The sequence below is a fragment of the Uloborus diversus genome, chromosome 8, assembly GCF_026930045.1.
Source record: "Uloborus diversus isolate 005 chromosome 8, Udiv.v.3.1, whole genome shotgun sequence".
NCBI lineage: Eukaryota > Metazoa > Arthropoda > Arachnida > Araneae > Uloboridae > Uloborus > Uloborus diversus.
Genome location: NC_072738.1, coordinates 66,875,818 through 66,901,104, shown reverse-complemented (window position 1 = coordinate 66,901,104; position 25,287 = coordinate 66,875,818). Strand labels below are relative to the sequence as shown.

The 25,287-nt window shown below is 35.4% G+C and overlaps 1 protein-coding gene across 1 annotated transcript in view; it reads left to right on the top strand.

Annotated features, from left to right (window-relative positions):
- The window catches only part of LOC129228402 (GTP-binding protein REM 1-like), a 36,690-nt gene extending 12,361 nt beyond the window's left edge, over positions 1-24,329 (top strand). The window contains exons 2-4 of the mRNA XM_054863080.1: positions 18,602-18,690; positions 19,801-19,981; positions 23,928-24,329. Coding sequence (XP_054719055.1) covers positions 18,602-18,690; positions 19,801-19,981; positions 23,928-24,169 — 512 coding nt within the window. The 3' untranslated portion in view covers positions 24,170-24,329. The remainder of the gene's footprint in view (positions 1-18,601; positions 18,691-19,800; positions 19,982-23,927) is intronic.
- The last annotated feature ends 958 nt before the right edge of the window (positions 24,330-25,287 follow it).

The following is a 25,287-nucleotide window of genomic DNA, read 5'->3' as shown; positions in this document are numbered from 1 at the left end:
CCCAAAATTTTTGGATACGGCAACCAGTGACGTAGCTAGGGAGGGGCGGAGGGGGCGGCCCGCCCCGGGCGGCCCTTTTCTAGGGGCGGCAAATTGACCCTTTTGATGTTTAAAAAAAACGTATTTTCCATTATGGTTTTAATCTGTCACTGCATGCAAAAAGAAAATCTTTGAAATGTACGACATTTAGACCGATTACCAATTTAAAACTACTTTGATGCAAAACAAGAGTCTTTCTTGATAGCATATCAGTACAATTTCCTGTTTTTCTCTGAGGGGGCGGTAGTGGACAGTTTATGGGGCCAATGTTTTTAGACTGTAGAAGTTAACTGCAGGAGGAAGAACACAATGAAGTTTTCCAATTTTCACTATAAGAAAAAGTTAACACTGTATTTTAAGAAAGTTTCTTGAATATCTCCTCGTGAATTTTTTTTAAGTTCAGAAAAATGGTGACAACAGTAAGAAGGGAAGTGGGAGGCGTAAAAATGGAACACAAAACAATTTATTGCTTATCACTGGGTAGCTTTATATATTCCTGAGTTTGCTTTGATTTCTCATCAGTACAATATTACGGGAGTTCTCTACTTTGAAAGAAATGAAAGGAATTTCTGTTTCCTCGCTTTTGAGAGTACAAAATCGATCAGACAACTTTGTATCACATGTTAGTCTATTCCTTGTGATAGGTAAGCAAATTTCATTTTTCAATATTTGGTTTGGTCCCTTAACTTGGCCAAACATGGTCTAATATTGCGTTTTAGCGCATAAAGTTTCAAATAATTCCCGTTAGGAACCTCTCCCAACTCCACTCTGCAGTTTAGCATCGTGAAAGATGTCTTCAAAATGTTTCTAGCGACAGAGCTCTTGAATATTCCATCATTTTTCCTGATGTCACTAAAGGTAGCTTAGAAATACGTTTTTAGACCTCAATGTTGAAACATTTCTAGGCATAGCCCCGAACTCTGTCTTTTCCTCTAGCGTAGCAAACACAGCCAAAAAGTACATATTTAGACCTTCAATTCTGAAAACTTTCCTGCAGAAAACTCCCACCCTCCTTCTGAACTCTTAACATGTAGCCTAAAATTACGTTTTTGAATTTTTGATACTTCAATATCAATGTGTGAAAACACCATTTGAACCTTGACTATCATAGATCTCCTACCTTGATCAAAGATTGCCTAAAATATACGTTTTTAGGACTTCAATTTCGGAATTTTTCCGTTAGAGATTCCTTACCCCCCCCCCCCCTCTATCCTCTTCCCTAGCGTCTCCAAAAGTTAAAACTGCGTTTTGAAAACTTTCCGAGGAAAGAAAGGCGAACTACTCACCCTTTTCCCTAACGTCACCAAATATAGCTCAAAATTTCGTTCTTAGAAATTTGTGTTGTGTTTCTCGCTAAACCTTCCTTCTCAAAGATAGCCTAAAGTGAACTTCAGCGGTAAGAAAGATTTTGGGGGCGACACAAGGACGGATCCAGACAGTATTCAAGGAGGGGGTGATCGATTGACTTCGGAAATTTACCCCTGTATAAATTCCCAAACCTCCGCCCTCTGACATCATGAAAAATCCTCTCAAATTAACCTTTTTTTTTTGGAATTTCCATTTCTGAAAAATTCCGGAGGAGTGTATACTGAACCCCATCCTTTACCTTAATGTCATCAAAGGTGCCCTATAATTAGTTTTTGGATTTAAAACAATTAAAAAAACTTCACAAATGAAAGCTCCCAAAACCCATCTAAGATCGTCTAAAATTGAGCTTTGGAAACTTCGATAAGCTTCCTTTACAAAGTTCCGATCCTTGAGTGTTAAGAGATGTTAAACAATTACGTTTTTAAGACTGCAATTCAAAAAAAAAAAAATCCGCGGGAGAGCGCTCTTTTTCGTAGCATTATTGAAGATCGTCCAAAATTACGGTTTTGGAACTTCAGTTATCGAAAATAAAGCCGAAGGAGAGTTCCTACATCTCGACTCAAGGAGGGGGGCGATCGCTTCCCGGGGCGTAGCTAAGGGGGGGGGGTTGGGGACAACCCCCCCCCCTCCGAAACGTTTGTCTCAAAAAAAAGAAAAAGAAAAGAGAAAAGAAAAAAAGAAGAAAAAGAAAAAAATTAAAACGAATTTTTTCTGAGTAACAAAGGTCAAAAATTCACTTCGCTCCCCCCTCCCCCCCCAATGACATTGAAAATCTACTTCTGAAGCATAAATAAGCCGCCTCCCTCTGCTGCGACATTTTTTTGATAATTGACTGAAATTTGACACTTCACTTTAGAAATGAGATTGATTTGTTAAATCCACGTATATGTAGCCTTTCTTCGTCATCGATTCTACAAATTCTTAAATATGTTTAATTTTACGAGTGGCGCAGTGGGAATATTGCATACAGTCGAATCTGTATATTTTAAATTTCATAGGAAAGAAAAAAAATCGAGATAAAGAGGTTTTGATATACGGATGCTTTAAGAAACTTCACAGAAATTTGGAATATGATGGTGAAAATTTGAAATCGATACTAAAGACAATATGGGCTCTTGATATAAAATTCCTCTGTATTAGTTTTGTTAGGTATTTATTCTATTATTACATTATTAAGTGCTTTATTGCAATTTTAAGGAATCATTTTGACAGTAAAAGAAACTAAGCATATCTTTTTCAAGAAAAAGTCTTATTGCTTTTTGGTCCCTGATTTTTTTTTTTTTTTTTTGGATTCATTATTTATCCTTTTGAGGTTAGCAATTGCTGCAAATCTAACTTGGCCAATATTCTACGATATTCCTTTTTTCATCACTTGAAAAAATCTTATACTTTCTTTTCACTCCTATCATTTTGGTTTTCTAAGGAATCACAATTTTAAGAGAGAAACCAAATAACAGTACTAATCTAGATAACAGAGCGAAATGGCTTTTAACTTGAATGATCTTGACCATGAACTTGAAATGTTTATCTTAAATGTCAAACCTGTGAATTTCACCCCTTTACTCTTCTTCCAAGAAAGTGCGCGAAACGACTGTCCTTAATCTTCCTAGAAAGTGTATTCGTGGAACGCATTTCACCCTTTTTTCCACTGCCCCCTCAGCTCTTGAAGACAATTTTCTCTGTTTCTGAGTATCTGAGTTGAAGAAAATGTTTTTGTTTGCTGCTTTAAAGATCATTGGGCTTCGAGTCCGAAAATGATAGCATAACTGGAATTCGAGACGATAGAAGTTTTTGTTGGTCTGGTCTCGTGTGTGTCATAGGTCATAGTCCAAACGACCTTTGCTAACCAGAGTATCCATTGCAATCACATTGATTTTTCATCCAGTATTTACTGCGTATTCATTTGGAAACGTACAGTCCGTTTAAAATAGTACATTCTAAGTGAAAGTTGTTGCATAATGAAGCGAGCAAAACCAACAACACGCTTTTTTAAATACAAAGAAAAAAATGAAAATGAAGAAAGGGATTGCTCTAAAAAGAGAAAGTTTACGTCATCTGAAGAAAACGAAGTACAGTCTGCAAAGCGGCCCTAGTCCCATCGGACCCTTCTGAAGGTAATTTTATTTTAATTCAAAAGAAAAACTGCATAGCATTACATGAATAAAATGTTAAAAAACGAAATGAATCTAGACTATTTCTGTTAGCTTCGTTCGTATTAAAAAGTAGAAAATAAAAAAGACTTCTGTTTATAACACTCGAAAATTGCTGTTGCTCTCTCAAATAGATATTTATGTAAATTCTAAAGCAGCTATTAAAATTAAAAATAGAAACTTGAGAGGAAAACAGATGGTATGCAGCTTTAATCGTATAACTTTCTACCACCTATATTTCTTCCCTAATTTTTTTTATTCAAATTTTATTAACTGCTTTAAAATAAGCATAAATGTAAATATATAAAAAGCAACATATAAATATAACGATATGAAAAGCAATTTTATTTTTTGTGGGTTATAATTCAAGAAGTCTTTTTTTATTTCTTTTTCATACTTTTAGTGCTAACCAAGTTAGTAAAAATAGTCTTTATAGTCTGACCACCGATGAGATTGAAATTCAAACAACCAGTTTACAGGCAGAAATGGAAGTATCTATAAGCTTTCAGGGATGCCAGCTTTTGTAGATGTGTGTTAGCCTCCAAATTAAGCAGTCACCTTTGAAATGAACGGAACACGCTCATTGGACTGGTTTTGACAAGACCGTTGCTGGAAAATTTCACTTTAAATTAAATGGAAGGAAAAAAAAGTTGAATTTTCCATGACATTAGAAAAATATAAAAAAATTTCTTTGCTTTTGCTTAGTTTGACACAAGTATCGGACTTGGGGCATTCCATTCCAAACTATGTAAGATTCACCTCCCTCTTATTTTTTTAATACTAAGCAAAATTTACACACACACACGCGCACTCACACACACACACACACACACACACACACACACACACACACATATATATATATATATATATATATATATATATATATATATATATATAAATATATATATATATATATATATATATATATATATAAAGAAATAACCCCCCCCCCCCGAAAGTCGGGTCTAGCTACGCCTCTGATCGCGCTTCCATCGCCCCTCCCTTGTATCCGTCCTTGGGGGGACACACACACCTCCCTCTCCCCTTCTTGCTCCTAACATTATCAAAGAAAGCCTAAAGTCGGGCGTCAATTGTGAAAATTTTTCATGAGAGAACCCCCTGGCTTCACATCATTTTTGGTGCCGTTATAGGTGTTAGGGAACCCTTTAACGTCACCAAAGACAGCCTAGAATTGCGTTTTTAAGACTTCGGTTTTGAGAATTTCCAAAGAAAGAACACAAACCTTCTCCTTTCCACGAATCCACCAAAGATGCCCTTAAATTAATTTCAATTTAAAAGCTATTTCAGTAAGAAACCCCAGCGCTAATGCTAATCTCTCTCTGAACGCCTACAATTGAGTTAGAATACACATGCAATTGCGTTGCTAAAGATAGCCTAAAATTACATATTTCAGAGCTTAAAGTATTCCAATTTAGCATTCGATCATTCCCGGTTTTCTTCACCTTTTCAAAGTAGCTAAGCTGCATTTTAAAACTTTGATTTCAGAAAATTGTCTTGCGGTGCCCACCGATCCTCTAACGTCAACAAAGAAACACTAAAAGAGACTTCAGTTTTGAAAAAAATCGAGAGCAATCACAACCTGGCCTTTAACTTACTAAAACTTGCTTAATGTGATTTTTTAAGTAAATTTAGCAATTTTCCCCAAGTGGTCTCTTATCCCCCTACTTTTTTTTCTTTTGCAAGTATATAGAAATTAATTACGTACTTTTTGCTTTAATTAAATTTTGAGTTATAATTTAAACACCTTTGACGGTTTAATGTATTAGCTATTTTGCAACGAAAGGACGGCAAATGGAGGAACCGCCCCGGGCGGCAAACTCTGTAGCTACGCCACTGACGGCAACCCAAAATTTTTCAGAAATTCCGGATCACGAATACCCCTTGCGCTAATGTTAAGGCTTTTTTAGTTGTTCAAAACTGAACGAAAAGTTGTTCAAATAAAAAAAGATCTTTTCTATTCATCAAGAGTTTTTTCCAACAAAGTTTGTTTGAAGCAAATCTTCCTTTAAGTTCGGGAATTTATAGTTTTCTTAAATATCCCCGGCGTCGACGCTATTGTGCTGTTTTTTTTTTTTCTGAACTGTTCAAAATTGAAAGAAAAAAATCTTGTACAAATCTAAAAGGTTTTCTCTATTCATGTTCTTCATCAAGAGCTTTTTCCAACAAAGTCTTTGAAACAACGAAGTCTGTTTGAAGCAAATCTTCCTTAAAGTTCAAGGAACCTATTCGCCTTAAATTTCCCCATAAGTGCTTATGTTATTTTTTTCTTTTGAACTGTTCAAAATTGAAAGAAATATTGTTCAAATCAAAAAGTGAATTATGGGAATGAGGTGTCCTCACCAAGATTCTTTAAACAATTAAAGGATCGTTCAAATAGTACTATTTGTTCAAAAAATATTAGGAGGGGTTGGAGAGGGACAGACAGACCGACAGGCACACATTTGCTCAAAACCTTTCTTTCCATTTTTTAAATTTTCGATATTTATTTAAACATTTATTTATTTTGACTTTTTTTTTTCTTGCACTTTGCGATTTTTTTACGATGCATTTAGATACTTTTCATATCTATATCTTATTTTTTCTTCACTTTAACTTGAAAGTAGGCTAAAAAAGCAAAGAGAAATAATTAAAAAAATTTGAAAAAAAAATAGAACCGACTTCAAAAGTGCTCTAAAAAGTGAAAAATAATTTTATTCTTTAAACACCATCGATAATATTTTTAAACATAATTTTTGAAGTTGGCGCAAAAACAAAAAGTAAAATCCAGTGTAACCATATGCTTCGTTCATATTTTTTTTTTTTTTTTTTTTTTCAGAAAACATCCGAAGTTAGGAACGAAACATTTATATCGTTACTAAAATATGCTATTATCAATGCATAATGTATAAGGTAGAGAAGAAACTGGGCCTGTTTAAATTTATAGTTGTAGCTGAGTTATGGTTGTGAATGATTTTGTCTACCTTTTTTGCGCCAACTCCAAAAATTATATTTAAAAATATTATCGATGGTGTTTAAAGAATAAAATTATTTTTCACTTTTTAGAGCACTTTTGAAGTCGGTTCTATTTTTTTTTTTCAAATTGTTTTATTTTATTCTTTTTAGTGTAAATATTTCAGAAATAGTAAGAGTTACCATCACGAAACTTCACCTTATTTTTTTCATAAAAATGCTCCATACTAAAAAAAATTATAAACATGCCTTAAAACTTTAAGCGATTGTCGCTAAAAAATTACCCTTGTTCCTCTGTGGAATTCATTAGTGTGTTAATTTAATTATAACCATTCAAACATTACGTTTCCCCTCACTAATGTACATTTCACAGCATACAAGTTGCTTGTGATGCAACCCTGTATCTCCTTACTTAGTCCAGATCATCTGTTATTGGCATAGTTGATAACGATGAAAACACTAAACTATAGTTGAGGCAAACTTAACCTGGTAGCATTGTGAAGGCCTAAGCAGATCTTAATCACAGCATTATCTCGCTTCGAGGTTAGGTTTACCCCGACTATAAAGCAATAACACTGAAGAAACTATGCTTGCTTCAGAGAAGCCTTCATTCAAAATTATCATTACAATTTCTATTAATGTTACTGTTGTATGGCAATAAAACTTTATCACAATGATTTTTATATTTAATCATTTAAAAGGGAAATTACATGAAATTTACTGATTTTTGAACATAATTAATTTACTGATTTTTGCACCTAAGTTGAGCCATCCCCTATCCATTAAAAAAAAATCATCAAAATCGGTTCACTAGATGAGACGCTGTGAGTGGACAAACAAAAAAAAAACATACATACGGTATGACCTGATAACCGCCTCCTTTTTGAAGTCGGTTAAAAATACGATGAAATGATAAAACAAATAAAATCATAAATTAAACTTAATTTTCCGCATAAATGTCACTGAAAACAAACACAACAATTTCTATATTGTAAAACGAGTACATAAGAATCTCAATGCTGTTTTTTTTTTTTTTTTTTTTTTTTTTTTCCACTTGCGGAAGATTTTTGTCAGAATAACTCAGTACCAGATTTCAGTCTGACCCGATAGCAATTATCATCATTACATATATTATTTCACAAAGAGTTTTATTTTGGGAGGGGACGCCATAACTTTCTCCATACTTAATTGAACTTCATAGATAAAGCATTATTTTAAAGATTTTTTCCCCTCACTTTGAGTGAAAAATAAAGAGACAGTTCACAATTTGGTTGTTTTGTTGAAAAATCGATTTATTTTGTTTTATATTACGCATAGCTTCAATCCAGAGTTCCTAATTAGAGATTCATTGGCCCAATTGGCTAGACTGTCGTGCTAATATACGAACGTCGTGAGTGCAAATCCTCAAAGGCTGAAAAGTAGTGTTTTTACTGACTGTTGTTCTTAAAATAAGTAAAAAAGATATTAATCTTAACACGGTAAATCGCAGTATAACTTTCAAAAAATATTCTAACAAAATAGCGGCATCGATTTCAATTAATTTTGTTGCTGTATTAGGCATTGTTTTACTGTATAGCATCCCAATGTTTGACCAAAGATTGAACAAACCTGTTCTTTTAAGAATTCCAATTCTGAAAATATCCGATGTACATCCTTCTTCCCTCGTTCATCTGTTGAAGTCTCTTAAGACCGCCGAAAATTGCGTTTTTAGAACTTAGTAACTTAGGTATACACGTCTGAGTAAAAACTTTAAGTCCAGTGCACTTTTTTGAGAAATTGGACACACCTTAATCTTGGGATCAAAAAGTCATTTGAGTGATAATTATTAACCTTAAATACAAGTAAAAAAGACAAAAAAATTTAATTGTAAGTGTTTCATTATCAGAAAATATTACAGATCAATATCTGAACATGAGTAAAATCTTTAAGGCCAACATAGAAAAAAGCATATGAGGACAAAAATTCAAATATTTATGAGCTTGTGTGGGAGCCATTCCTTCAAATTACTTCAAATATTCTTGTTTTCATGAATGAAACTAATTTTTGACAAAATTCGGAATGTATTTTTTACCATTCATCTTCGATGGTAGATTTCAGCTCTATTGATGAAGTAAAATGTCTCTCCTTTGCATAAACTCTTCTTGCTAAGTCACCCAATAAGTTCTCTATTGGGTTAAGATCTGGAGACTTAGTTGGTCATTTCAAAGTTTCAACATTGTTTACTTCTAGCCTATTTTTTGCACTGCTACTCGGATGGACAGATGCATTGTTTTGCGGATATTTTCGATTTTCTCCAGCAATAAATTCAGCATTTGGTAAAAGATGACTTGGGAGGACATTTTGATATGCTTGTGAGTTCATTTTACCTGAAACAAACGCAACTGAGCACACACCATTGTAAGCAAAGCACTCTCAAGTTCTGACAGAGCCTTCATCTAATTGGCGCTTGTAGAATACTTCTTTTTCTTTTCGTAAATCATGCCAATAGTACTTCCGTCCATTTGGTCCATCCAAACTCCACTTCTTTTCTTTAGAAAAAATTATTTGCATTCATTGGTTATTCTAGGTCATGATTTCCTAGCTAAAGTTGAAACGCTCTATATTGTGCATTTTTAAGAAATGAGATTTAAGCAATTTTGCAGCATTAATAAACTTTCCACACCTTTTAATTGTGTTATATATCATTTTTGACAAACATTTAAACCTATCATCTGAGTAAGTTTCCTGGTTGAGTACTTTTCAGGTAATGTAATAATTTCCAAACTCTTCTTCCATTACGCGAGGACAAAGCTTTATGTTTTCCCGGGTTTTCTTTTTACCCTAATTGTGTTTAAATCAAACAAAAATGTTGACTTCAGACTTCGATCTTCCTATTTTTGCGCAATAGTACGTCTACTTATCCTTGTTGAAGAAAAAGCTTCATCTGCCCTCTTTCTTGAACAGGTTAACTTTTTACCTTACGATGTCGTCACAAGTAGGACAAAAACTTCGAAGAAATTAATCACAAAACTGCAAGTTGAAGGGTTTCTACAATCTTGTTAACTGAGGTGATATTTATTACAGTATAAGTCATTGAGAAGGAACAGATGGAGAGAGTGCAACCCTACTATCCCGATACGGCAACAGTACCATGTGACCTGGGGAGCAATTTCGAGTTGACCGTAACCACTGAAGAAGTTTTCATTAGCTGAAGCCATGCATGATAACAACCTTTAACTGTAGAAGGGAAAAATTAGATTTATAGTAATAGTGCAGTATTCTAGCATTGTAAACTGTGTGGAAAAAGCCACGACAGGAGGTCCAGTAACTTTTCCCTAGCATGTACGAATGTTTTTTTCTTCTAAATAAAGAAAAAATAACATTTATATGCATTCAACGAGTACATATTCCACAGTTCCCTATAATTTTTTAATTTTTGTACTTATTTTACCTATAAAAGTTATAAAATATTGTATATCTTGAGTGCAAATAACATTTTAGTTATATAAAAACACTTTTTACTTAAGCTTTGTTGGCGAGTATCTTCTCGCCAAGCTCCTGTGAACAGCAGATGCGCAAGAATAAAGATTCGCTATTTTTATGCTTCAATTTAAATACTAGTATGCCTGCGTATGAAATCATTTCAAAACATTGATTACAATACATATGAATCCATAAATTTTCAGTCAATAACAGAACACTTTAAACTATTTGTACATGTCCGTCATTTCAAGGAATAAACATCAAAATACATGAAAAATGCCATTACATTATATTTTAAAATCCGGAAAGAAGTGGGGAGAGGGAGTTTGAATGGGCCTGTATTTGTATCCGTTATTTATTTATTTATTTATTTATTATGCGGTAAAGGAGTTGGAGCCAGAGCTGTTCTGATTTGTAGATCCGACTTCATAATAAGCGCCGTCGCGTCGTCTGAAAAATATTTAATGCCAAAAGAGCGATTGCGTGCCGAAACGCGACAACTTCCCAGCCAAACAAGTCACCTGACCTGGGAAACATTGGGTCCCAAGCTTATTCCACTGAGACATTTGCTATGGCTCCTTCCATTAGTATTCCTTCTCAATGGTATAAGTACTTGCAGTTTTTTAAAAATACTATAGTGGCCTTAAAGTTTTTACTCAAGCTGAAATGCTAATTTTGAATGAACCACTGCTTTTCTCGTTATTGCGTGCTTTACAAATCCTGTCTGTTGCGTTATTTCTTACCAGTGAACGTTCAAAGAAAATTACGTATACTGGCCTTAAAGTTTTTACTCAGGCTGTATATCTTTCATTTCAAGCAGCAAATTGTACTAAAAAAATTTTCCACATAAAATTACTCTTCTGTTTCATAAATTCATCTTAATTATGTTTTCCTTTCTTTCTTTTTGTAAAAAAAAGAAGGGAAAAAAACTTATAGAAATTTGAAGAAAGATCGACGGGTGCAATTTCAAAGTCTTTGACCTATTTCAAAAAACTCGAAGACACAACATTGGCTGTTACCAGCATCAAATCGTGTTAATCCTCGTTCCTAAGAATCTTGCGACACACAGACACACACGGCTGTGCGTATTCTTATTACATTTTAGTTTTGACTAGGGCTTAGCCCCGCAGACGCAAAAGTCTCTCTCCTCTCAAGAACCGTTCCCAGAGCCGAAACGCTACTACACCATTGGTTGTCCGCTGCCGCAAGTCGGCTAAAAACTTACAGTCCATTGCGGAGGATTGTTTTATTTATTTTTTTTTTTTTTATTTTATTTTTTTTTTGCCAGTTAACATAATCAACAGTTTGCATTGCCAACATTTGATTATCTCCGTTTTTCGATTTTCTGTGGAAACTTTTGGCATTATTTAGCAACCTTCATTTCAGTTACCATTTGTAGCAATCACATTTTACGAGATTAGTGTACATCACTTAGGGGTGGTCATGGCGCAAACTGAGAAATTGAAAGAGCGATTTGAGGAATTACGAATTTTGAAGTATATTTTTCTCATTTTTAGGGGGGGGGGGTTCTTGCTTTGGGGTGGGGGGAGGCTCTTTGCGATATTTAGGAACGGTGCGCCCTTGATCTTAAGGGTTGAGCACCGCTAGTACACATATCGGTGCATATGTTTACATTGCCAGTTTTTCCATTCTATTTTTCATATTAATTAATCCATTTGCTTGAAGCATTAGTGGACCCCTCAACAAGGAGCATCCTGAAGCAAGTGCTTCATTAGCCTAATTGCTGCTCTGACAACTCGCTGATTCTGGATGTTCCGCATTCCCACACTTGGTCGACGGCCAATCGCAATGACAACCCTCTCTCCGTCCCCATGCTGGTAAACATCTCACCAGGAATGGTGCTAAGTACACTTCCATTCGGCATTCTGGAAGGTCATAAATTCTTTCCCTGTTTGTTTACTCACGACTCTCGAATTAGAAAGACACAAACTGACTCACGCACACGCTCGTTCAGTTCAAAATATTCGAATCGTTCTCTGCGCGAATGTAATGTAACACAATCTACCGAATTTCTGGTCAATGATCCCTGCTGCGTTTTAGATGGTAAGCAAAACAGAAATCATTGCGAGTCGCTTACCATTCATGGCTGTGCACTAGTTCTTGGCTCCATCGTCCCAACCCTTTCCTTTTATTTGCCATTCCAAGAAAAATATCTTGCTACAATTTGCAATAAACCCTCCCAAATTATTTCCTTGAAACTTGTATTCATAGATTGGAATTTTCCATCAATCTTCGTTTTCAATCTGTCTTCTTTCTGTGATTCCAGCAAGTTTAAAATAAAAATCAGGTGCTGCCATCCAAAATCGAATAAACTGTGTAAAACTATACTTATAACTCCTACTAGGTATAAAAGAGCTTAAAATATAGAAATCTGATAGAAATATTTGCAGATAAAGGATAAACGGACAGTTTTCAGCCCCAAACGTTCGAAAGACTAATCAAAAAAGAAGATTAATTTAATAATTCCTGATTTTATATGCCGACGGTGAATCGAAGAAATGTGAATGGTTTTTGGACAAAATAATTATTGCTTTACTCCAGTTATTATATGTTTTCTTGTCATATCAGTATGTATGCAGCATTACAGACACGCAGCCTACCTTGATATTTTCCTGATATTATGCTGCATACACCTTGTCAGTCAATATTGTGACAGCCTCTTGACAGCATAAATAGTGTAATATAACAGTACTGAGGCAGCATATCGATGCAAAATGATTTTTCCTGACATGTCAACCTTTATGCAATACGGAGGCAAGATATTTTGCTAACTGGGTCTGGGTGCTATCAGCAGGTTCTTACTGCGAAGATTTCTTCATGTACTAGTCTAACCTTTAAGTCAAGTGCATTTAAGCATTTGAAACCCGAAAGAGTTCTGTTTATGCAGATAAAAATCACTGAAAAAATAGCAAAAGCAAACTCTATAAGCATTAAAGATTTATTATTTAATCTGAAAAACGTTCCATGAGGTTCAAATAAATATTAATCTTCAAAAAAGGAACAAACATTGTCATTTCAGATTTAAATTATTTTGATATACTTCATTTTATCGAAGATTTTATTTACTTTTCCTGAGCTAGTAAAATACGTCGAGCAAAAATTTCATACGATTTCCCGTTTATCGTTTTCTTGCATCCATCGCTTTTTCAAAATGTTTTTACTAGTGATGTTACGGATATCCGTTTCCGTATCCGCGGATATCCGAGGGAAAATAAAAATCTGTATCCGTATCCGTATCCGTTACTTTTTTGACGGATCTTAAACGGATCATTTCTATTCTAAAATGTTTTAAATATTTGAATAAAAGACTCTTAAATTCCGTTTAAATTAGGTTTTATTCCTTACTTAAATTATAAGGTATCATTTCAGAAATCAATTTGTACACCCCCCCCCACCCCCCCGTTGCAAAAAGGAAGGGGAAATAAGTTTTAAAAGTGTGTATCAGTGTGTCATTTTGTAGCATCGTAGCTCCTAAACAGATGAACCGATTTTGATAGTTCATTTTTCGTTCAAAAGGTGAGTTGATCGAAAGTGTTCTTAGCTTGGCCTCGCTTTGTATAGAACTTTAATTACCGGAGATATTAATTAAAAAGCGATTTAACGTTTTTCACAATTATGGTAGTAAAAATTTACCCGTACGTTAAAAATGTTGGCCCTAATTGAAAGAACGAAGTATTCTGCGTTTGATATTTATTTGAAACTTCTAACTTATATACAGTAGGAGCTATAATCTTGCTAAGTAAATTTTAAATGCAATTCTAAGCCTTTATACGCGTGATTGGTAGCGATTTCATAGTCGGATGATAAGGAGAAAGAGCTCAAAGATTTAAAATTTTTACCTGCTGTCAGTTCATATTTGTTAACAAATGTGTGTTCTGACCTGCGAAATTCATCTTAATATGAGGTTGGCTCTCTGGGACATGTTTTTTTTTTAAATTTTTAATTTAATAATAGTTTTTGTTATTGATTTGAGGTTTCTGTTATTCTTCATTTTTGTTTTTCTCTGCATCCTTTAAAAAAAGTGAGACTAAATTCTCTATTTAATGTTTGTAAAGGTGTTCCCGGCTCTGTATTTCGTCGGTCGGAGAAGTTCGGTGGAATGGGTCAGCTCTGTATTTATGCTGAAATAAAATGAGAAAAATTATTTCTAGCCTGTCCAGTAGCAGCTTTACACACTTGCTCCTGTATCCTACATCTACCGAGTAAGCTAGAAATAATTTTTCACATTCCATCTAAGCATTAATGCAGCGCTGACCCATTCCTTCCAACTCTCCCTCAATTTTAACGGAGATTTCTTTAAAGAGTAAATCATAGTCTTGATTATATTTTTGACGCAGTTGACATTTTTTGAAGAAACTGCCATTATTCTGACGGGAATACCTTCCGTAACAAATTTTACACTTGGATAATTGAATTGGGTTTAAAAAAAAAATGAGATCTGTATCCGTAGATCTTGACACTAATGATCCGGATCCGTACCCGTATCCGCGGATCTACTTATTAAACGATCCGGCACATCCCTAGTTTTTACGAGAAACTTTTTAGATTGAATGGATGGAAGTTATTGTTTCAACGCACCAGAATATGTAAACAGCGAAATTAAGATGTTATTAATATTGAATTTTGTTGTATCATTACCAGGGGTGCTCACCAGTAGGGGGTTCATGGCGCAGACTGCGGCATCGAAACTTTTAGGCAGGGTAGGTTATTAAATTAACAGGGTATTAGATCTCATTTTGATTGAGCCCTTGTTCTTGGGGGGGGGGGGGGAGGGAGTGCTCCGCAGCATTTGAGAGGGTGCGACATCGCCCTTGTGAGGTAATGGAAACCCGTTATTTCACTGTACTGTACTGCTTCTATTTAGCAGCTGTTGTTATGTTGCTTTCTTAATACTCATATTTCCCGTTCCGGATCTGTGATTTTTCACTGGCAGATCAAAAACTTCAACCTTGCCGCGTCTTTAACAATCTTCCTTCAAGTTTTAATATCGAGTTTCAAAGGAAAAAAAAAAAAAACACATAAATCGAATGCATTTTGCTTTCCAGTAGTTGCAGCCCGGGACAAGGGCTCCATCCTAGATCTAGCACTGCAAGTTCCCTAGGAAGTATTATCATTTTGACAGGGAGTCCACCTAGAGGGGGAGGGGTCATGGCGCAGACTGCGCCATTGTTATCTTTAAGGGGTGTTTTGAGGGGTATTTTTTCTTTTTTATGGGGGGGGGGGCTTTTGCTTTGGGTGGATCTTCGCGATTTTTAGGAGAGGTGTGCCCTTGCTCGAAAGGGGGTGGGCACTCCTGATTTTGAAGACAGTAGTTTTTCTCACTAGTACTGGCATCTAAATAAGAGTGATTCAATAACAGACTAAGATCAGATTTTACAGAAGGGCCAGCTGGAGTAATTGGAAATAAACTTGCAATGGGTCTTAATTTTCGATCCTTCCCTTCCCTTTGTACGAATCGAGAGATACAATGGTGAGCATTGCATTCCTGACAGAGCAGCTTGCGAGTAACTGCACGAAAATTTATGCTTTATGAATTTGCTCTTCCATGAAATATTGATGTAAGAAACCGTGACATGCACACTTGGAGGTGTATGAAGTTCTAGAGCAACGACACCTACTAACCTGTTGCCCCAGGGTTAGGGTCGTATTACAGTTAAGCTATAACGCAGCCTAAAACCATTTAATTTAAAAAAATTTCGAAAAACATTATACGCTAAATTTATGTAGAATACACCCCACAAAAGTATAGTTTTCATCCAAATCAAATAAACATTGCCCACATGGCAAGCTTAGTTATTTCCATTTGAAACGTTTATTTCAGAAACCACTTAAGAGACAAAATTTTTAAAAATGTGTTTTTGGTGGTACTGTACAATTTAAATGTAACTGCATCTTTTAGTGCAGAAATGACCTAGGTTCCATATCAGCAATACTATTTGGCAGCCTTAAAAATAATATGTTTGTTTCAGAAAGAACCCAAGCGCCGTCACATAGGTTCTTTCTGCGGTAAATTTCAAAATCATCTGTTTTGTGACTCGCTCAATTGTTCTTTTGGGGAAGGTTCTTTAACTTTTATTTTACCAAGGTTATTTTTAACGTTTATATTTTACTTTTAGCTAAACATTTTTGTAGGCTATAAGAAATTTATCGGGTTTTGCACAGTGAGATTTTTGGTTTTAGGTCCCAATCAACAACAACAAAAAAAAAAAAAAAAAGATAGACAATATAAAAAAGTTGGATATGAACACTTCTATGACACTATCATCCAATGGCCAACAACTGACAAGGAGTTGCCAGAAACTGAATTAGTGAATAAAGTCAGATCTTTGTATATAGACATAGACATACTGTAGTGTGTAGTCGACTTGTATTTTTTGATTTAGGCATATAGTAAAAACTCTTTTTTACACTTAAGTGTGTCTGTTACTTAGGTTTGATACCAAAACAGGAAAAAATAAATGGTTCGACGCAATTTCAATAATAATTTTCTAAAAAATCACTTTGGATACACTCATTTATTGCAGAAACCACCTAAGTGTAATTTTTTCAAAAATTTATAACTCAAAAACTTAAAGGAAAAAAATTAAATAAATTATTCCAATAGCATGTTTTTGATTTGGTAAAAAATAATTGAAGGGGACTAGACCTATGCTTAAGCTGCAAAACAGTTTTTTTTTTTTTTTTTTACAAAAGTTGAAAAAAGCGCACTTGGGTGGTTTCTAAAATAAACGATTCAATTAATTGCAGTGCAATACTTGTGCGGTAGTTGGAAACATTTAACTTGCACAGCGAAAATACAAAAAAATATTCATGAACAAATGTTTTTAGCAACATTCCATATGACAAATTAAATAATTGAAACGCGAAACTCTCTGAATGCTATTCCTATCAAGGCACTCCCATAGGAGATTACGAGATTGTCACACTTTGATCCCCTCAAAATGTCCTTCTTCGGCATACTCGGTCTGACAATTCGTCAAAGTTGGAGCATTATTGCAACATTGGCAAATTTTAATTTATATACTGTTCATTCGTTTTTAGAAAAGCATTTTGTTTGCCATACATTTACTGTACATCACCCACATCTATTCGTTTCATAATCTTCTGACATTCGAATGGGGTGGTTTCCTTCAGTCAAAAGTACTACTTTTAGTCATTGAAATGGATAGAATGAGCAAAAAAAAAAAAAAAAAATACATGGACCCAGAAAATACTTTGATTTTCCCAACAGTTTTTTAATTGATTTTTTTAAATGTCCGATTTTTAAAAGAAGGCGTGGTCTTTATGACGTCAAAAATGATGCAGTTTGGCGCATCTTTTTACTACGTTTCCACGTTATGATAATTAAGCAGCGAATTAAAAATGCGCTCTATGCTTGCTATCAACCATATCGTTGCCAATACACGTGAGTAAAGATGCGAATTAAATATTTTGTTCTGTGAAAATGGCAACATTGAATGGCATTTCATCATTTGTGATGTCACACGGCAAAAGTGTAAACAATGAAAGCGGTCCGATTAAAGTAATTTTTAAAAATATTAAACTTAAATAAATTATTTAAAAAAATGGTCAGATCCTATGTTTTTAAAAATGCTCTTTCAGAAAAAAAAATTTTTTAAATTATGGAAACGACTCCATTGTAATGATTTTTGTTTTCTTTATAATATAAAGATGATGTTTCTTCTCATTATATGTGAGTATTACAGCAAATATGCTCAGAGATTATAGTCCGACCACGAAAAGTTGAGCTTTTGCTCCTCCCCGTTTCAGAACTGTCCATTTTCGTGCAAGGGGGATATGGAGAGAAAAATTGGATCGGAATTTGCAAGGGCGTAATTGGTTCAATAGATGGAATACGTCACTTGAAATTGAAGAAAATAGCCCAAGAGGTAAAACATTTTAATTTTGTGCGGTCAAGGCAGTTGTCTAATTGGACAGGTCACATCCTGCGCAAGTGGGTGGGTCTTGGTTTTACTTCTCTCTGCAGCCATTGGTCAGAGATAACAACGCCCCCAATAATTAATTTCAATTGAAATTTGGCTTGAGTACGGTTGCAATGAAGAATGCAAGGCTTGTCATTTTTACTTTTTCGCCAACTCAACTCAGTTATTGCCGCAACTTAAATTTTTCATGTCTAAATAATCCCATGAAGAAAATATAATAGGAGTAAATTTTTTTTCATATCACCAAAATGTTGCTAAACTCCAAATTATGGCACGTGTCCTTTCTTCCTTCACTACATATTTTAAGGAATGGACCCGTTTTCTCGAATGATTAACAAGGGTCATTTGCTCGCGGTCGGACTATATCATTGTGAAAAATGCAGAGTTTCATCAGTAAGTTAAGAACTTCCCCCTCCCAAAAACTGAAATTCGGTTTGTGCCTGCCCCTTATGTTTCCTAGCTCTCACTCACCAAGCAGATTATTTTTTTAAATGAACCATAAGTGTGGTTTGATCCGTCATTTTTGCATTGGGGGGTGGGGTCCTTCCTTTCTAATCACCCCAAATCACTTTAATGATATATCCAACTGATATAATGTGTCTTTAATTCATGAACAACATTTTAAACCATTTTCTCCCATTGCAGATGACAACCTAAGCAAAAATGTGATGATTTCACTGGACGGTGTAGAAACTGAGCTAGAAATAGTAGAATTTATAAACATTGATGACAAGGTAGGAATATGCTTTATTTGTTGAATTCTTGTTAACGTTAGACAAAGGGTCTATAGCTGTGCCACAGAGAGATAACTGAGGAACTGGAAGCGGATCAGACTACTTCATTTTATAGTAGGTACGATCAGAAAAACGCGCGAGCAGTAAAAACTTTACTGCTTGTGCGTTCTTGCTGATCCTAACAATTACACATGAAGACGTCTGTTTCCGCTTCCGGTTCATCTACCATCTCTTTGTGGAAAAACTATATCAAAAAAGGCATTGCGATAGACCCCTATATGAGTAAAAGCACTATTGCGAGAAGCTATACATAAGACACGACGTAATTCATCTTGAATTTGGTTGGAGAACTATGTGTTCAGTTCTTTTAACCAATTTAGGCTTTACCAACAGGCGAATTCGTGGAAAATCCGCAAAATAGGTAGAAAACGATACTTTTGTATGCAATAGCTCAAAAACACTCACATAAATTTAAACTATAGCTTAAAAGATAACAGTGAATGCAAAAAAAAAAAGTAGTATGCAAAAGCGAAAAAAATGATCGCTCATTGTTACAAATAGATTAAATGCTACACACGCGAGCAAATAGTGCTCACAGATTAACTGAAAAAGATAAAATTAAGTGACAACAAAAATGCATAGAGGGGAGGAGAGGGGTAATTTTGCGAACAAGAGTGGTTCGGTCACTCGTTTGCGATAAGCAGCGCGCGGATTATTGAGAGTTAACTAAACTTAGTAAATTAGAAAAGAGTCACAATCAATTACAAGTGCTTTTAAATAATACCTTTGAAGTAATAAAATTAGCAAACTAGCTCAAGTGATACAAGACCATGAACCATCCACTCCAGAAAATTTTTCGTGATTTATTCAATCTGAAAAGCAAGAGCATTGAAATGTATGCTCTTACAACACTTTTATTCATTCACAAATTTGCAAAATCAATTCATGTGAGGCAACCATTCGTATCGCATTAAAAAAAAAAAAAACATAAATCCATTCTGATAACATGTTGTTTTCCTTGTTACTCAATTTTTAAAATGATCAAGCCACTTTATGTGGAACGAAGCACTCGTGATGAAACAAATAAACATTTTTTTCTTCTGGTTCAAGGTTCGATTGAAAGAAAGTGGCCCAGACGCGTATATCATCATGTACTCGGTGACCAATCGTCGCAGCTACTTACAAGCCAGGCAGGTCCTGTCCAAGCTGGAGACCACTTTCCACACCCGAGCGGCCATTCTTGTTGGCAACAAGACCGACCTAGCCAGGCTCAGGACCGTCACCACCCTTGGTAAGAATACACTGTTAAAAATGTTCCTTGAATTTTACGGTAAATGTTACTGGTATCCACGTTGCTAGTAACTTTTACAGTAAAGTCCTATTACACTGTAAAATTTTACGGTAGAAAAAACGAGAACGCTGCGGCTAGTTGTAGTGAGTAAAAAGTATAAATTGCACACAGTTGGGTCGGAACCTGCGCCGTTGTGATTCGGGACCGCTTTGTTATCCGGCATACCAAGTGGGCACGGGAAGTGAACGGGGATGGAGAAATATATATCTCGTACCATAAGTCACGTGGTGTACAAATTGGCACTGCAATCGCTTATTTTTTCCCGTGCAATTTACGGTAAAGTTTTTCTGTACTGCGCACACTTCGTGTTACCGAAATAGCTCCCTGAAAATCTTCCTGAATTTTTAACAGAGTACGATGTACAGCTTCACAACATGCTGATATTCCATTATTTCCCTCCAACTGTTTTCCATTTTAGTGCAATATCCATACTACTTCTTTAACAAATAGTTTTTGTTCACAAACTACTTCGTGCGGGGTTTATTGATGAACGTCAGACCCGTTTCATTATTTTAAATTGTTTTCACAAAAGCTGTTGACATTAACTAAGCAAATATAACTCGCCTTTTCTCTCCTGGTAGGTTTTATTAAGATTACACTTTCATTTTTATTAATATCTCGCACTTTTCGCGTCATATTGGGACCAATATCTCAGATCATTCAGTGTTCCTCCATGTAACACATGCAGGTCAGTGTGACCACCGAGCGAGATCCCTGCCCAAACCCACCTCTATAACTGTGTCTTTCAACAGTGTTGGATTGATGGTATCTAGTGCGCTGTTCCCTCCAGATCAGTAGATGTTCTGAATCACTGTCTCCAATGTAAATCTGGACTCGTCTGTGAACAGCACAGAAGCCCATTGCTACTGGGCCCAGGAAACAATGTTCTCTTGCCCAGCATAAGCCGATCCTTCGCTGCGATCCGTTAAGGGGAACATACACAACTGTTCGTCTTGTATAGAGACCTGCATTGTGAAGACGATTTTGCACCGTAGAAGCAGAGATTCTTCTCCCTGATGCTACAAAGTAGTCTGCAACGAGCTGCAGCACAGAAGTGGTTCTTCTCCTTCGGACCGAAAGCACTAGAGAACGGTCTTCTACAGGTGTTGTAGCTCGTGGTTAGCCCAGTAAAAGTCTTCTGGACACAGCATCTTCGGATTGGTGTTGATCCCAATGTCGCTGAACAACACTGTGAGACACACTGAGACGTCTAGCAACATCAGCTTGTGACAATTCCATTTCCATCCATGCAACTGCCCGCCACCTTAACGAATCGGGTAAACGACGTCTCTGAGACATTCTCTAAACTCTATTGACTATTGTCACCGAAACTGCCAACAACAGTTGAAAATCAACACAACTTACACAGAAAAGTGCGAAAATTTTGAATATATTATTTGAATATATTTTCTCACTCATGAAGATATGTTCTTTTCTATAAAATAAAATAGGTAGCTATCGTTTTTTTTATAAATAGTTTAAAAGTTCGTTATTATCATTTATGCAAACAATGCATTTTATGAAAAACATGTTGTACCTAAACTTTTTGAAGCCAGTGTATCTATCTGCTCTTGGACCAAATACGCTTATAGTTAGACTTAGTATTCAACGTCAAACTTTTGTCAAAAAAACTAAATATGTTAACACTAGCAAAAATACCCGGCGTTGCCTGGGTCAGTAATAATTATTAGAAAAAATCGTTACTTGCTTTTGTTTTCTGCTTTAAGTGAAAGAATTTAAAACACATCTTTTTGACATGATTAAAAATCGAGTTTCTTCCTTACCCATAAAACTAAAATAGCAATAAGTATAAAGAACAAAGTAGTATTGATTTAGAAACGAAAGCACTATATTTAAGCATATACAAATTTAAAAAACATGAAATTAATCTTCTCATATTTAAAAAGATTAATCTGTTGATACTTTTTTTTTTAACATGGAGTCTAAAACCTTTTCTGTATGGCTAATGAAGTACGAAGTGATTAAAAAAAGTAGCTGCGCTCGTAATCCCCTTATACTTGCTTTAGTTATTTCGGGAAATTTGAATCATTATGGCTCTTGGTGCGATTTTACCGAATTTGCAAAAGTCGTTTCGGGGTACCTTCGATGTTTCTCCCCCATTCTTTCCTTACTTTGTAAAACGATATGATATTAATTTTCGTTACAGAGATATCGTCGCCAGATGCTGAGATATTTTTGGTCACCATAAAATGGCGCTAAACAGTTTCATCCGAAATGTTACCAAAATAAGTAATAAAATTTGGTGATTGTTTGAAATTGTGCAAAAAGGAAAATTAATGGAAGTTTTTGTGCTGTTTATGGATTTGCCTAATTTAGTTGCTGGATTATTTAACACAGTAAAAAAAGTCTTTTGAAAATTCTTTGATTGGCGATTTTGTTTACATGGTGAAAGCTGAGAAACATTATGACGTAGTCTTCGGCTTCAAAAACAGCAACGTTGAAAAAACTGCCAAATGCATCAGCTACGGAAATCTTTCTGCAAAAATTTTGGCGATCTGCTGGTTGTTTGGATAATGAGTAAGTGTTCAATCAGCATAAATAATAATAAAAACCATTAATTACATTAAAGTTCCGTTTAAATGGAAAATCATCAGCCAAATCATGTATTATTTGCCAATTTTGTGCAAAAATCTTACTTCAAGATTTGACTTGAGAAAAGCCTTGAACAATCACGAAAAGCAAAGAAAGTCAACAATACAACAATTGTCGCTATCGACAGGGAGTTGAGATGATACACTAAATACTGTATTGAGTTGAGGAAAGCCTTCGAACATGGATCTAAAAAGCTCATAACTCGTTTTTTATTCTACTTAGAAATTTCGAACAGGTGCCATCTTCAGCAGAAAAATCAGAGCTTTCGATGGACATATAATGTAAATATGTGCAAGTATTTTTTCATCCCAATATTAGAGAATTTATACAAAAATTGTGTTTTATTGCCCCCCTAAGGGGGTTTTGCCCCCCATAACGGGACGAAAACTACCCTATGTGTTATTCTGATGCATACGCTATATTATTGTAAAGTTTCATCAAAATCCGTTCAGTAGTTTTTGCGTGAAAGAGTAACAAACATCCATACATCCATCCATACATTCATACATCCATCCATACAGACAAACTTTCGCATATATAATATTAGTAAGATTTATTAGATAAAAATGCTCTGACGCCGTCTTATGATGGTTATGACGTAGGTTTTCCAGACGTTCCGATTTGACCGGGACAGTTTTCAAACAAAATCCCGATGTCCCTGCCGGTTTACTTTACGTCCCGGAAAAAGATAAATTTGATTACAGATGACCAGAAAAGTCTAAAAATAATTAACTAGGAAGGATTATCTAAGATAATTGCTTTGTCATATGCAACACTGACTTGAAAAATTAATATCGCGGATTGCGAGAACCGCGCGCGTGTGAGGATTTTTACAACAAGATTAAAACCAAAAAAGACTTTCTAAAAAAAGTCCCCGCCAATGAAAAGTATCTGTAAACATTGTTCACTCTTTTATTCCTCATTCAAAGTGCTTCTTTTTACAAAATAACTTGTAGATATCAACATGCAAGAAGTGAAATTTTTAAGTTTATCTGCTTGTGTCATTTCGTATTACTTATGTTTTAGGTTCATAAATTAGTAACCATTTACTCACAGCATCGTGAATGAACTGCCCTGAAAAATATTCTAAAAGCCAGCCAGGGGTGTGTACTCTTTTGAATACTCGCGACGTTGGGTGGGGGGGGGGGGGCATGCCGGTGTTACGGTTGAGTATTTGAGAAATCTGGCAAGCCTAGTTTTTGTGCACACAAATGCATTTTGAGCTACAATGTGTATGACTTTCATTAAATATTCCTCATTCTCTCGTTTTCAGAGGGTCGTTCTTTGGCTAAGGAGCGTGGAGTCAAGTTCGTGGAAACTTCCGTGGCTATCAATCACCAAGTAGATGAGTTGCTGGTGGGCGTAGTCAGCCAGATCCGCATCAAGGCCAAGCTAGCAGAAAAGAAAAAGTCACAGCGGCAGACTCAAAGGAGCAAGGCTACTTGCATCATCAAGAGACTCTGGAGGAAAACTTGCATGACCAGCAAGTCATGTGACAACCTGCATGCCCTCTGAATCTTCATGAGACAATTTTGAGGAAAATCTTACACCGCTATAATATCTGCTTCGATGGACAGAGACTATCGCAATTTCAAACATTCTTTGCTTCAATCTACAATGATGGAGGAGAGTTATGTTATATTTCAGTTTGTTGGTTCCATATCTAATCTCTTGCTCTTGTATCAGATATATTTCCTTAAATATTTAACACCCAAATCAGTTTCGAATGTTCCTTACATTGATGAAGCATAAAGAGCTTGAAGAGAATTTGGAAGACGTTTAAGTTCTCTCACTCAAGGTTTTATCAAGCACCTGAGCTGAAAACACTGATGACAGTACTAGGTACTGAATACTTTAACCAGGGCATGTGCATGTGCTCACATCTAATGACGGTTATACAGCCATCAACATGCGTGTTGAGTGAAAACCATACTCGAAATTTCAAGTCATTATTCATCACAGAGAAGGAAAAGCGTTTGAAAAACTGATTGAGTTTCATTGAAATTTTTCAGAGTTTCCTACGGATCGAGGGCATTAGGTTCATTATGTGAGGCGTGGGGTAAATTTACCAGTTTTTTTTTTCTTTTAATATTTGTTAAGCAGAACTTCAAACAAAAAGTAAGAGTATTTTCCTTTACTTCTTTCATATGAAGAGTACATGGCAAAATTCGATGACTACTTAAGTAAAACAATGTTCGACTCATCATCAAGGCCTGATTTAGGTATTGGGAGGCCCTAGATCAAACACTAGAGGTTGGATCCTCTCTTTACTCAAACCTTACAATTTTAGCCATTTGGGGGCTACCCAAAAAGCAGGCGCCCTAGGCCTAGTTGGCCAGTTCAGCAATCAGGTCCTGCTCATCATTCATACCCCATAGTTCATCCTTTCCTTTTATTATGTACTATAAGTACTCGCACGGCGATGACCGTGCTAAGATTTTAAAGGAAGTCCGTTGAATTAAAAAAAAAATTCACTCCCCTCTCCTCTCCCCTTCTGATGCGAAATGATCATTTCTCTTCAACTAAAATGCGTATACACATCTCCAAAAACCTATTAGTCTCTTTGGAATTTAAAACTATTCGCCAAAAAACATAAAAAGATTAACAGTAGCTTTAAAGCTCAAAATAGTCCT